This window comes from Oreochromis niloticus, linkage group LG20 (assembly GCF_001858045.2).
Source record: "Oreochromis niloticus isolate F11D_XX linkage group LG20, O_niloticus_UMD_NMBU, whole genome shotgun sequence".
NCBI classification, from domain to species: domain Eukaryota; kingdom Metazoa; phylum Chordata; class Actinopteri; order Cichliformes; family Cichlidae; genus Oreochromis; species Oreochromis niloticus.
The window spans coordinates 9,994,669-10,007,892 of record NC_031984.2 but is presented as its reverse complement, the minus strand read 5'-3'; the positions used below and the strand labels follow the sequence as shown (position 1 = coordinate 10,007,892).

Genomic DNA, 13,224 nt, shown 5'->3' with positions numbered 1-13,224 from the left:
TAGAAGCGTATTTATATTACCACAGAAACTTACGTGTGTGTAAAACAAAATAAAACAAATAAGTACATTATTTGTGGTCTCCGTGGCTGCAAGCTTCATGCCTGAAATGAAAATGTCATATACCGTACCGTAAAGTGGCACATAGTGCGGTGACCTACCCAAAGTAGAAAGAAATGTAAGATTTTTTTTTTTAAGGAATAGCTGTAAATTGTGTCAGCGCCTTAAAACATTATTGACCCTAGTGAAGGTTACTGTTTACTGCACTAAATTTGCATTAGTGTTTCCTGCTCACTGTTTTCTACAGTCAATGTTCTGGACTATCACGGGCACGAGCAGAGCGGGTTCCAGACAGGACGGGTGGGGTCAGGAAATTCGATCGCGCCCCTCGCAGCCCCCTTGCCTATTGGTCACTTGGCTGCCTGTGAAGTAACCAAGCAGCCAACTGGCTGTTGATTGGTAGCTGCGTTCAACGGCTTGCACCCCATTGGCTGAAAACGTTACACTGTCTGTGGGCTGAGAAGTTGGTGATTCTGTTGGTTCCTGGTGGTGAGTAGAGAGATTGAAGGGGCCGGGCCCATAGCGGAAAGAAATGGCGAGTATGGTTAACGAGAGCGAGTGTGGAGGGGAAACACAGAGCCTTGAGCCGCAGGGACCGGGCCGGGGAGCGGCCAGATGGGGTCCACAACACGCCGGTGCCCGAGAACTGGCTAATTTGTACTCGCCAGGTGAGTCGATCCTCTCCGCTGCAGCTCCGTCTAATGGGCTTGTTCACCGAGTGGCGGTGTGACATAACGACGGTCTTTATTCAGTCACCAAGAAACAAACTGCTAAAACTACTAAACGAAAAGCAGCAGATTGTATTTAACTGCTCCACTTAAATGACACCGAGCAGTCGTCGGCAGTATGGGTGTATTACAGCCACGGTGCTGTCGTGACACAAGAGGAAATTATGTCAGAGTGGCTGAATTTGTTTTCGAGTGGCTGTGCTGCTTTGACATTTCGAGCATCAGTGAAAGAGGTTATAGAAGAATCCACTGCCTCTGCTTTAGGCTCAGAAACCTCGTCTGGTCACGGAGCTGCTGTGACCTTTCGTATCTGTGCTGTTGTTGGTTGCCAAGTCAGCACACACGGGCTGCAAACACAACCAAAAACTCATGCTCTGAATTGTTTGGAGAGCTCCATCGGTCACCCTGTTAAAACACTCAGAGGTGTTTCACGCCCATCATACAAATGCATTTTAAGCTCATAATGGCAACTGAAACTAGGTTTTGCATGTGACTGATTAGAAACTTATTTTAGTTCCTGGGCCACATGCAGCCCCCGTTTGATCTTAAGTGGGCCAAACTGGAAACACTGCATTAAAAACACCCAGGAAGTCCTGTGATAGTGGTCATCTGGGCCAGAGAGGGAGACATCCTTTATCCCAGTCCATTAGACATTTGCCACTCAAGAGAAGATATTTGTAATGCCTTAAGAAAAATGTGCAACTTCAAAAATATTCTGCTTTTCCACATTTTCTGAGTCTACTGTCATTACACGCGCATTACATTTCTATACAGTTAAGTCACAGCAGGTAGCATGGTTTCTGCATATTAAAAACCTTGTTACTGTATGATTTAGATCTAGATCTAGATTTCATTTGACATTTTCAAACATCAGAGATAGATGTTCACATGGACAAAAAAAAAACCTGTGTAGAGTCTTAAAAAAATGCCCCAAAAGTAGAGGCTAATGCGTGTTTATTGGGTGCTGTTGATTGCTCCTGTTTGTCTTCAGATACTTTTTCATGGCAGGTTTTGGACCTTCAGTGAGAGAATATGAGGAATAATAATCATAGCATCAATATTCGGACTCACAAATGTCAGCAAATTCCTGGAAGGAGATTGACAAAACTGACCAAAACAAAGGGTGACGTCCCAGGAGGGAAGAACGTCTCATCATTTTATTTGTATCTGGCAACTGGCGCTGCCTATGAAGCACCCGGATACATTATTAACACATAATGCACCAACACAAATGCTGGCAACACTTAACGTAGGTAATGTCGGTTAGGCAAAAGTCTAAATCAGGCCTTAGAGAGAGGGTGAGGAGACATGTGAAGGGAGTTGGGAGCAGAACAGCTGCTCCCCTGAAAGAGCCAGCTGAGGTGGGTCAGGCATCGTTTCCTAGGTGCCTTCCCTTGGAGGTTTTCCAGGTAAGTTCCTCTGGGGATAGACCCAGAATTCACTATGTCATCAGTATTGAGAATGCCTTGGGGACCAGGCAGGAATGGGAGATGTTACCGGAAATATAAGGATGTTCTGGAATACCCAGTGCATGTCTGGAGCCACAAAAATTTGACTTAAGCAAAACAAATCTGATGAATGTTTCTCAACATTAGGGCTTTCTTAACAGCTCAGCACAGAGCACCAATATCACTGACTAACATTTCTGACCAAAAGCAATGCAAATTCACGTTAGGCAAGGAAAATGATAAAACCACAGGCTATGATAGAGCGGGTAGATAAGCCGCCATGTTCAGCTGTGTGTCTGGTCAATAACACGGCTGGCTCACGTTTCCTGCTTCGGCTGTTGAGTGACTCTTTGGTGGCAGAGGAGGTGGGATAACCACTATCTTTGGTGTTACAGAATTCTCCAGTGGATTTCTATTCATCATTTGTTGAGTGCATTAAATCTGCTTATAGTGTCTCTGGGGTGGGCATTTAACTGGTGGATGATTGGGCCACTGCAGACAACATCTGCTGAAAGCTGAATTAATCATATTTTTGTGGGCTAAATTATCATCAGATCATTCTATTTGTTTTTAATGTTTTGGTAAAATGGTGGGGCATGACAGAAAAAAAAATAAGCACCACAGTTTAATGTAACATACATTTGTTTAGGACAGATTTATTGGAGCATAAGCTGATGTAAATATAAAACAGCCAGTAACAATGAGGTCAGGGGTTAATGAGGGTTAATGCAACAAACTAGTATTATATTTTTCAATTACTTAATCAAAATGTACCAAAAATGTGAGTGGGTTCAAAATGAGTTAGCTCATGCTCAAAAATTCCCCTTTGACTAATATTAAAATCTGTGGGATAAGCACCAAACTACTGAATTTTTTTTAAAAGGAATAAGTCATATTCACCGACTCCTTTTACTAAGATCTAGTCTTGTGTTTTCACACTGTGTTTGCTGCTTTTTTGCTGTTTTGTTTCTAGGTCACTAAATTACAGTCTTCTTTGTGCTGTAACATGTGGACAGGTATTTCAGGCCCTGCTGCTCATTATTGTCAAAGAACAGAGGAATGCTGCCACATCAGACAAACACGCAGAGTCATTTGCTAACCTTTGAACATCATTGGATTATCTGCACTGGAAACGCTGCACAAGTGATAGAATTTGTCACTAAAAAGCTCCTGTTTTTTGTTCTTTAAGGCAAAAGATGTCAAGAATGGATCAGTGTCATCCTCTGCTTCTCTCTCATGGCCTTCAACCTCATTTACCTCCTTGCCAATTTCCATCAGGGACATACATGGTCCATCCTGCTGGGCATTGGTAAGTACTAAATTTAAAAAATGATATAATCTTCTTATGTGTTATTATTTGCTGTCTCTTTTATCAAGCTTCTCTTTTTTTCTCCTTTTTAGTGGCAGGTATCCTCACTGCAGACTTTGCATCAGGATTTGTTCACTGGGGGGCTGATACATGGGGATCGGTAGATCTACCCATCTTTGGAAAGGTATGATTTCCCATCATTTACCTCCAAATAGTCATTTTTCAAAGGGAGCACTTTCCTTAATTTGCCACATATATGCAGGCCTTTATACGTCCATTCAGAGAGCACCACATCGACCCCACAGCCATCACCCGTCACGACTTCATTGAGACCAACGGTGACAACTGCATGCTGACCATAGTCCCTCTAGCAAACATGGCCTATAACTTTCTCACCCTCTCACCTGGTGAGTTTTGTATCAACAAAGCATTATCTCCATCGTGAAAATACGCTAATCTGATAAAACCAGTTTCTTTAAGAAAAGGGCAGGAAGGCAACAGCAAACAAACTACCATGTTTGTCTTCTTTTACCTGCAGCGGAGATTTACCATATCTACCCCCTGTACTGCTACCTGTATGCACTGGCCATCTTTGTGACTCTTACCAACCAGATTCACAAGTGGTCTCACACATACTTCGGGCTGCCTCGTTGGGTCGTGTTCCTGCAGAACTGCCACATCATCCTTCCCCGCAAGCACCACCGCATCCATCATGTCTCTCCTCACGAGACCTACTTCTGCATCACTACGGGTTTGTAGTATTATTTCATCAGGATTACTCAGAACATTTCTCACACTACCCAACCAAACTCTGTCTACCCACTTCTGCTATATTTGCATGTTCACATGGAGGGTTTGCTACATTAGGGCTTAGTCATACAGGCCCAGAGACTGGTTGTTGACCAGCCCGCAACCGCTGTGCGCTAAGGAAACATGTGTATTCCCTGACCAGTTGGTGAGTGGTTGCTGGCTGTTGCAGGGTGAAAACGGTTGCATAGAGGGTGCTTCATGTCCAGGCTTGCATGACTGACTTTAGGCTGTAGTGCTTTAAAACCTCCCAACAATGAAGCTGCACCTGTGCTGACTTACTGACAATGTGTTTGTCATGAAAACTGCTCCTTGCGCAGTTAGATTGTGTGCAAATACATGTACATTTATCTGCGAACTGCTCAAAATAGGATCAGTAAACTGTATTTAGACTCATACTACGTGTGTAATTATCTAAAAGTTGTCCTAAAGTTCTGTATTTAAACAGGCTGGGTTAATAATTAAGTTAATAATCTTTTTTTGTTCCACGGTTGGGTCTTAAAAGTGAGTGATTATTTCACCTTGCTGTAATGCCTGATTTAGGGTATCTTCGTAACCTGTGGGCAAAAGAGAGGCTTTTTTTTCTGTCTGATTGCAGCCCGCCTGTAGTCTGAGCAAGCTTTAGTAACATGTTTATAAACTGTCTGTGTGGAGAACAAAAAAGGAACTTATTGACCTAAATTCAATTTAGAAACCACTGGTCACCCAGAGCCCGGTCATTAACAGGAAGTTTTGGTGAAGGTATATAATATCCGGCTGCACCTGCAGCCCGGAGACATTGGCGATTGAAAAGCAAAGTCACAGAGTAGCTGAGGGATTCTCAGTAGTAGAAATATCAGATGTGGTCAGTTAGTGGAAAGGGTTGTATTATTACAGATTTTCAGAGCTTATCACAGTTAAAAAATAAGAATATGTTTCAAAGAAAGAAGGTTAAGGCAGGTTTTATAGTTTTCCATTGTGCATTTATTTCTGTCGAAAGATGGGTTTTGATTTGTTGCTTGCTGCTGTATTTACACCCTACATCTTCATTAAGAGTGCTTCATTCAGTGTTATGAAGAGTCACAGTGGATAGGGTCTGATTTAAGAAAGACAGACAGAATAAGGGATGTAATTAAAGATTAACGTTTGTTTTTTAATTCTCCAGGTTGGCTGAACTACCCTTTGGAGAAGCTGGGTTTCTGGAGATACTTGGAGGATCTCATCCAGGGCGTGACGGGAGAGAAGCCGAGGTCGGACGATCTGAAATGGGCTCAGAAAGTCAAGTAACACAGCGGGCTAACTGCACCCTACCTCAGACAACACTGGGTCCGTCCAGGCTTCTCATCCCTTTTTTCCCCACGCTTTGGAATCCATAGGGAGAAAAACTATCTAACACTTTCTGATGCCATAGCTTTAACTATTGCACATTTGTTTTTCTGTTTTTCAAAAGGAGGGCTTTGTTGGTGGAATTTTTCATCACTCTCACACAGATAATATTTAAAAAAAATGCAATATATCCTTGATACTTTATATATTTAACACAGCTCATCACTTTTTAGGGGTTTTGCTAAGGAAGAGCGATCATATACATTTGAAATCACTTTCTAAGGAAATCAAATATTTTCTCCACATAAAAAAAAAAAAAATCAAACTCAAGAAAAAAAATACTTGAAAGGTTGAAAACTCTTTGCTTCTCCAGAGCCACAGCTGTTAATTTGAAGTGATGATGAATCACATTATATTTAGCTCAGCTTTATTTTCTGTGGATCTGTCTTTGCATCTCCACTTTATCAAGGATCTACTTGATGTGCAACTGATTTAGGCTTGAATTCTATTTCGGTCACGGCGCGTAGTCCGGCTTGGGTGATGAAGGACTTTTGGAAGCTTTACCAATGTTGATATCTAAAGATCAAATTGATAAATATTACTGTTACATTTATTGTGTACTTGCACATTTGGGTTCAGCTCAGCCCACTTTTGACACTGTCTTTAAGAGCGAGGTAAAGATGCGTTCAAGGATGATTAATATAAACTGTTTCTAAAACACAGCCATATTTAATTGTTTAATCTGGGGTGTGTCAACCTCCCAAAAATGACTCCAAAAATACTGAGGAACATAGACGGTGTAAAAGATGGACGTAGCCACACTGAGGTCACCCAGAGGTCAGTAAACTGCACACTTATTGGCTGACGACTTGTCAATCACAAGTGGTCAGCTAATGGATAATTATCCTTTCTGAAACTTAGAATGAGCAAAATGTATTTAATATTTTATCTAATATGACCTGAAATGAGTGGATCGGATCCATAAAAGCATTTCTTGGAGGCCGTTAAAAAGAACGTGTATTTAAAGCACTTCCATGTTGGCTTCAGTTTTCAGTCCTGGGAGCTGCGTCCATCTTTTATACTTTCCTAACAAAGAGGAGATGTTACCACGAGATGCTAAAGGAAAAGAACCCCCCCCCCCCCCCCCCCAAAAAAAAAAAAATCAAAAGAAAATGCTAACTGCTCCTGTCGGATCATAGTGGTATTTTGAATTTCATTTGTGGATCTTTGCATGTGATCCAACCATTGAAAAAGTCATTATCAAGCAAAACCATTTGATTTGAAAGGCTTGTAAAAATTTACATAACTGCAGTCATCACTGATGTTAGGTCGTTATAAAATCGGGGCAAATAAAATAAATTCGGTTGTTTTTATCTGCTGGGTTAGTCTGGCCCTAAAATCAGACGATCATGTGCCCTCCATGCAAACTAACCAGTTTGCAGGAAAGAGGCACATGCAGTTTTTTTGTCAAGCTGCCTTACACGCCGCAGATGCAGTACTTCTGTTTGTTTTTGGTTCAGCTGCAGCACTTTTTGTTGTAATGTTGCATTGTTCTGTCATTCTGGGGTTTGTATCTCGCGTAGTGAGACGCAGACACTCCAATGTTACGTGTCAGCTTTGTGTGATACTGTTTTCACTCCGTGCTTCTCGCTATTGCTTGTATCGTGGAAGGAGACTGTCAGGTTCAGAGCGTAACATTCCCGCTGACCAACGCTGCCACCGTGCACCTTCTCGGTAACTGTGACAAGCAGGCTCGGTGATTGTTTCAAGGGCTTCACTGAAGGGTGACGATCTTGGAATTTCCTTTAAAACCTCTAGATGAGATTAATTGGTTGAAAGTTTTAATGTTTCAGTCATTGATTTGTAAATGTATTGTACAGCAATTAACTATGCATTGTAATAAGAGGCCCTTAATTATATGTCTTAACTCAACTGATTAGGTTCAAATGCCTTTCTTTTTCTATAGTTTACACATATTTGCTAAGTCAGAAGAACTGGAGTTTAAAAATTTAGCTACTTAAGGAATTGCATGACAATTTTTCTTTTTTCTAATTAAGATGTCACACAGACGAAAGAATGCATGCATGCATATAGCATGTCGGCTTGTGCAAGCAATACACTGGGTCACCAGCTTTCCTTTGAGTTTGTGTAAAAGCAGTCATGAATGGGGAGGATTGCGCTCGCTCCAGAGGAAATTAATTGTACTGCTTTTAAGAGATGACCCCAAACTTTGACCAAATGGTCCCAGGTCTGAACCACCAAAGTGTTATCTTCATTCCAAGGAAATCCTGGCAAAGTTTTTCAGGCGGAAATGGGAGAAGCTAACCTTCTTAGGTTGACCAGGTTAAAGGCTTACTTGTTAAGCTTAAAGTAGACAGATTAATGATCATTACAGTTAAGTTTGCAGCCAAAGTTCTGCTTTATGTTACGTGATATTCCACTTTTAGAATCCTTCATACTTGATTATATAGGATTATTTACCATAGGTCCGCAGCAGGAGTACACTGTAGACTGCATCGTGCTTGTAGAGTATTGTGAGAAGCAGTTTTGTGTGCGCTTGGTAGTGTCATTTTGCTGGTAGATGGATGGTGTTACGTGTGACTGCATTAAAGTTTAAGGCCTGCTTGAGTTCTACTCCTGTAGTTCTTCTTGGTCAGTATTAGGCAAAATGTTTGTGCACTGTTAGACTGCGGTGAGTGAACGCGTTGGAGCCTTTGCAGACAACTTTCTAAGTGGGAATCTTGGCGTTGGCTTTGCTGGATGTTTCGGTGCTTAAGCAAGTTGCTTTTTGTGATCTTATAAAGGTGATGGCAGTTTAAAGGATGCTTTGTGCTTTTGTTAATCAGCAGAATAGAAAAAAATAAGTATAGAAGGTTTAAATGATAGATATGACACGCCATAATTCATTTGGAAACTGACAACTTTATTTTAAATATGTATGATGAGCTCAGAAGGAACCCAAACCATAATAATCTTTGCTCGGAGAAAGACTGGACATCAGTAGGTGTGTACGGCTTTCATGGTGAATAACCTGGTTGTGAGTGTAGCTCTAAGATGCATAAGCTTTCTTCTTACTCTCCAGATGATCTCAGGATTGTGGTTAGATTAATTAAAGTAATTGTGAAAAACAAACTCCTTTTTTTGTGAAGTTAAGGCCATTATTTCAGAAATAAAAGTCATATACATCGGATTTTTTTTTTTTTTTTTATCCAGAGTAGTCACATTATCGTAGATGCTTTCTGGGATCTATGGTTACCATAAATCAGTACAGTTAACTTGGCCACTTGTTATTGAGGTAGAATTTGTGATCGAGCTGTATTTGGATTTTCCGCTTAGAGACAGTGAACTTTCAGTGGATTTGAACGGTGTTTTGCGACAGTATGTGGTCAATTAAGTATTTTTTTTTCACACCTGAAAAATTTAGTGAGAGCAAATGAAGATGTTAGTAAGTGAGATGGGCAGTTAGAATCTCTCCTCGGACTTTATTGAATCGCCTTATCCTCTTGCCAACAATGTGGGAAAAGAGTTTATTGACTGACTTTAAATTGCTCTTCATTTGACTCTTGCTTCTTCTGAGGTAAGGTCCATGTGGATGTTGTTGTTGTTGTTGGTTATGTACACCGGTGGTGGGGATGGAGTTCTAGATATCAGATTAATGCCTTGATGCCTTTTTGTTGTCTTCCAGTTGGAGGACTTACAGTGTAAATAATATACTGTATTTATAAATAAACTAATAAACATATTTCTGTGTTTCTCTTTCTTTCTGTTATCATCATTATTATTATCATTATTATTATTATTATTATTAAAAAGTGTATAATTTAATCTGTTTTAGGAATTTAGGTGACGATTTCACAGGGTACACAGAACACCACCTTCTCATACATAATTCTATTTTTTTTAACCTTGTGATGAAATTTTAAAAAGCTAATTTGCATATACAAGTTTTAATTTGAATTATATTAGCAAATCTTTTTGCAATTTATTCTTTAAAATGTATAGTGCAATTTATTTAGTTTTTTACATGGGGAAAAAAATCACACCGATGATATAGAAGTCTCTAAAACTCGCAAAAACTCACATATCAAACATGATACACTTTAGCATTAAAGGGTAAAATAACCTGCTTGATTGTGTTTATATTTGCCTAAGTAAAGACTTTTTCACCATAGCTTTTTGCAGAAAAGGTACAGTAATCGCCAGCATCTGATGGTCTTCTGCTGCTACTACAGGTACTTGTGTCAGTGGTTAAAACATCCACTATGAAAAGCGTATTAATAATTAATGACCCTGTCTGTACCCGGAGCCTGGCCCTCGACACATTTACTGCTAATCGATGTGCTTCTCACAGATGCAGCTGTCATGTTACATTCCAGGCTTCTGTTTATTCCAAATAAAACAAACACTTTAAATTTACTTATTCAGTTAATCCTGTTCAAGCAGAACAGACAAATTATTCCGCACTCAGTTCGACTACACCATATTGAGGAGAATCCACAATAACAAAAGCATTCAGCAGTCATTTCATTAGGGACACCTGTTCTGCTGCTTGTTAATGCAAATATTAACCAATCACATGGTACAAAGACAAATCTATTTAAGTGTGTAGACATGTGCTGAAGTTCAAACCAAGCACCAAAATGGAAAAGAAAGGTGATTTAAATGCTGATGCCTGATGGGCTGAGTATTTCAGAAACTGCTGATCTACTGGGATTTTCCTGCACAACCATCTCGAGAGGTCACGGAGAACCATCTGAAAAAGAGAGAATATCTTTGCAGAGCTGCAATTCTCTGTGTGAAAATGCCCTGTTATCTCAGAGGTTAGAGGAGAGTGGCCAGACTGCTTTGAGCTGGTAGGAAACTAAGTCAAACAACCGCTTTATACAACCAACGCACAACACGTCAAACTTTGAAGCAGAAACTACTCCAGGTGCCACTACTGTCAGTTAAGATCAGGAAACTGTGGCTACAGTTCACACAGACTCACCAAAACTGGAAAACAGAAGAATGGAAAAAGAATGTGCCTGATCTAGTGTCTTGATTTCCTGCTGTCACATTCAAATGGCAGGGTCAGAATTTGGTAGAAACAGCTTTCAAGCATGAAAGCATGGATCCATTCTGCCTTGTCTCAACACTTCAGACTTGTGATGTTTATGTAATGGTGTGACGAATATTTTCTTGGTACCCTTTGGACCCTTTAGAGCCAAATTGGCATCTTTAAAATACCACAGTCTGCCTCATTATTGTTGCTAACCATGTCCTTCCCTTCATGACCACATTGTATCCATCATCTCATGTTGGTTTTCCAGCAGTATAAAGCACAAAGCTCACAATATCTCAAACTGGTTTCTAGAAAATGACAATGAGTTCACTGTTCTCAAATGGCTTCCACAGACACCAGATCTCACAGAGAGTACCTTTGGGATGTGGTGGAACATCATGGATATTGTTTGATATCCCAATTCTTTGATCTTTGGGCTGAAGGAAGAACAACACTCGGTGTATAAATGCTCAACCAACAATCTCTCGCACTAAGCATTCACATTCTTTCTCTCTTACAGCGCCTAAGTGACGACCTTGGCTTCCTGTTTTATCTCCTGATGAGATGGGGCAGAAAACCTCTACAATATGTTCTGTTCTCTTTGTAATCAGAAAAGGAAAGCCATGATTCGACACAAACAGCATTTCTTATAACTCAGCAGTATAATGCATCATAAAACAGTGTAATGATTTCACAGTCTTTAATCCAAGGCATAATGTGGCCTATAGCCGTATAATGATTCAACAGTTCTTTGATTAGAAGTGTAAGGTGGCATAAAACAGTATAATAATCTCACAATATGCAGCCAACAAACCTACAGCAACTGTGTGATGCTGTCATGTCAGTTAGGCTGGGTTAATTGATGACAGGGTACACTCTGGACAGGTCGCCAGTGTATCGCAGAGCTAACACAGAGAGACAGACAACCATTCACACTCACACCTATGGACAATTTAGAATCATCAGTTAACCCAGCTGCATTCAGACTCCACACAGACAGGCTGCTGTGGAGTCAAACTCAGGACCTTCTTGCTGTGAGGTAACAGTGCTAACCACTGCGCTGCCCTATGAATACTTGTGATCAATAAATGATCAAAAGGGGGGGATGTGATGACACTGGACAGCTGCTGTACTCTGTACTGTTTTCTGAGAACTTTGCCAAGGCAAATTAAGATCTCACAGAGATAACTTGTTTTATTTCAGATTTTCGTAACAGCTGATACTGACATAACAGCGTCACACAGTTGCTGTAGGTTTGTTGGCTGCATATCCATGATGTTCCACCACATCCCAAAGGTACTCTCTGTGAGATCTGGTGTCTGTTGAAGCCATTTGAGAACAGTGAACTCACTGTCATGTTCAAGAAACCAGTTTGAGATATTGTGAGCTTTGTGCTTTATACTGCTGGAAAACCGACATCAGATGATAGGTACAATGTGGTCAAAAAGGGAAGGACATGGTTAGCAACAATAATGAGGCAGACTGTGGTATTTTAAAGATGCTCATTTGGCTCTAAAGGGTCCAAAGGGTACCAAGAAAATATTCGTCACACCATTACATAAACATCACAAGTCTGAAGTGTTGAGACAAGGCCGAATGGATCCATGCTTTCATGCTTGAAAGCCGTTTCTACCAAATTCTGACCCTGCCATTTGAATGTGACAGCAGGAAATCAAGACACTAGATCAGGCAAATTCTTTTTCCATTCTTCTGTTTTCTAGTTTTGGTGAGCCCGTGTGAATTGTAGCCACAGTTTCCTGTTCTTAGCTGACAGGAGTGGCACCTGGAGTATTTTCTGCTTCAAAGTTTGACGTGTTGTGGGTTGGTTGTATCAAGCGGTTGTTTGACTTAGTTTCCTATCAGCTCAAAGCAACCTGGCCATTCTCCTCTAACCTCTGACATCACAGGGCGTTTTCACACAGAGAAATACTGTTTCTGAGTCAAGAACATCTCTTCCTTTAATTTGCAAGCTTAGGTCAACCTTTTGACACTGGACTCCACAGCTTACTTGCTATGTAATAAGCCTGCAGTCAGTCAGTGAATGACCTAATCAAACTTGGCATGCTTTAATCTATCCTTGCTAATTAAGGGTTTCATTCTTTAATCTCTCACAGCAATCTTTTTCTTCTAATATATTGACGCTCCCCCATCTTTGTTATTTTAATTGTGTTTAATTGTGGCCTTAGCCTTCAGAAATACCTTAATTTTTCATTCCCCATGGAGCTGAGGGTGCTGTAAAATGGTTTCACATCAGTAGATGTAGATGCACATGCATGATACCTATACCTACCCTACCTACCTAAAAGTAGATGCACATGCTGATGAATGACCAGAGGCCCATCCTCCTCCTCAGTCTTGCTGGATTTCCACAATTTCTGCAGAAGCACAAAACTCGGACCTAAATTACATGTATACTGATTTATCATGCAATGTGAATAGAACTAGGAGAGAATTACATGCTACATTTGAAGAAAGATGATTGAAAGATATACCGTAAAGACAAAATTCTGGACAAATACTCGTGCCTTT

At 40.5% G+C, this 13,224-nt stretch overlaps 1 protein-coding gene across 1 annotated transcript; it reads left to right on the top strand.

The window, feature by feature from the left end:
- Window positions 1–495: 495 nt before the first annotated feature.
- peds1 (plasmanylethanolamine desaturase 1) lies at window positions 496–9,396 on the top strand. Its single transcript, XM_005448467.4, has 6 exons — window positions 496–725; window positions 3,423–3,542; window positions 3,635–3,726; window positions 3,805–3,949; window positions 4,081–4,293; window positions 5,494–9,396. Exons 1-6 carry the CDS (start codon window positions 590–592, stop codon window positions 5,613–5,615), a joined length of 828 nt encoding a protein of 275 aa, XP_005448524.1. The 5' UTR covers window positions 496–589; the 3' UTR covers window positions 5,616–9,396.
- The last annotated feature ends 3,828 nt before the right edge of the window (window positions 9,397–13,224 follow it).

Bases quoted from the DNA above. Each gene is read 5' to 3' on its own strand.
- peds1 (XM_005448467.4), top strand. From the start codon at position 590: ATGGCGAGTATGGTTAACGAGAGCGAGTGTGGAGGGGAAACACAGAGC. The intron at 726-3,422 runs GTGAGTCGATCC...TTGTTCTTTAAG, and splicing joins GGCTAATTTGTACTCGCCAG to GCAAAAGATGTCAAGAATGG. The intron at 3,543-3,634 runs GTAAGTACTAAA...TCTCCTTTTTAG, and splicing joins GTCCATCCTGCTGGGCATTG to TGGCAGGTATCCTCACTGCA.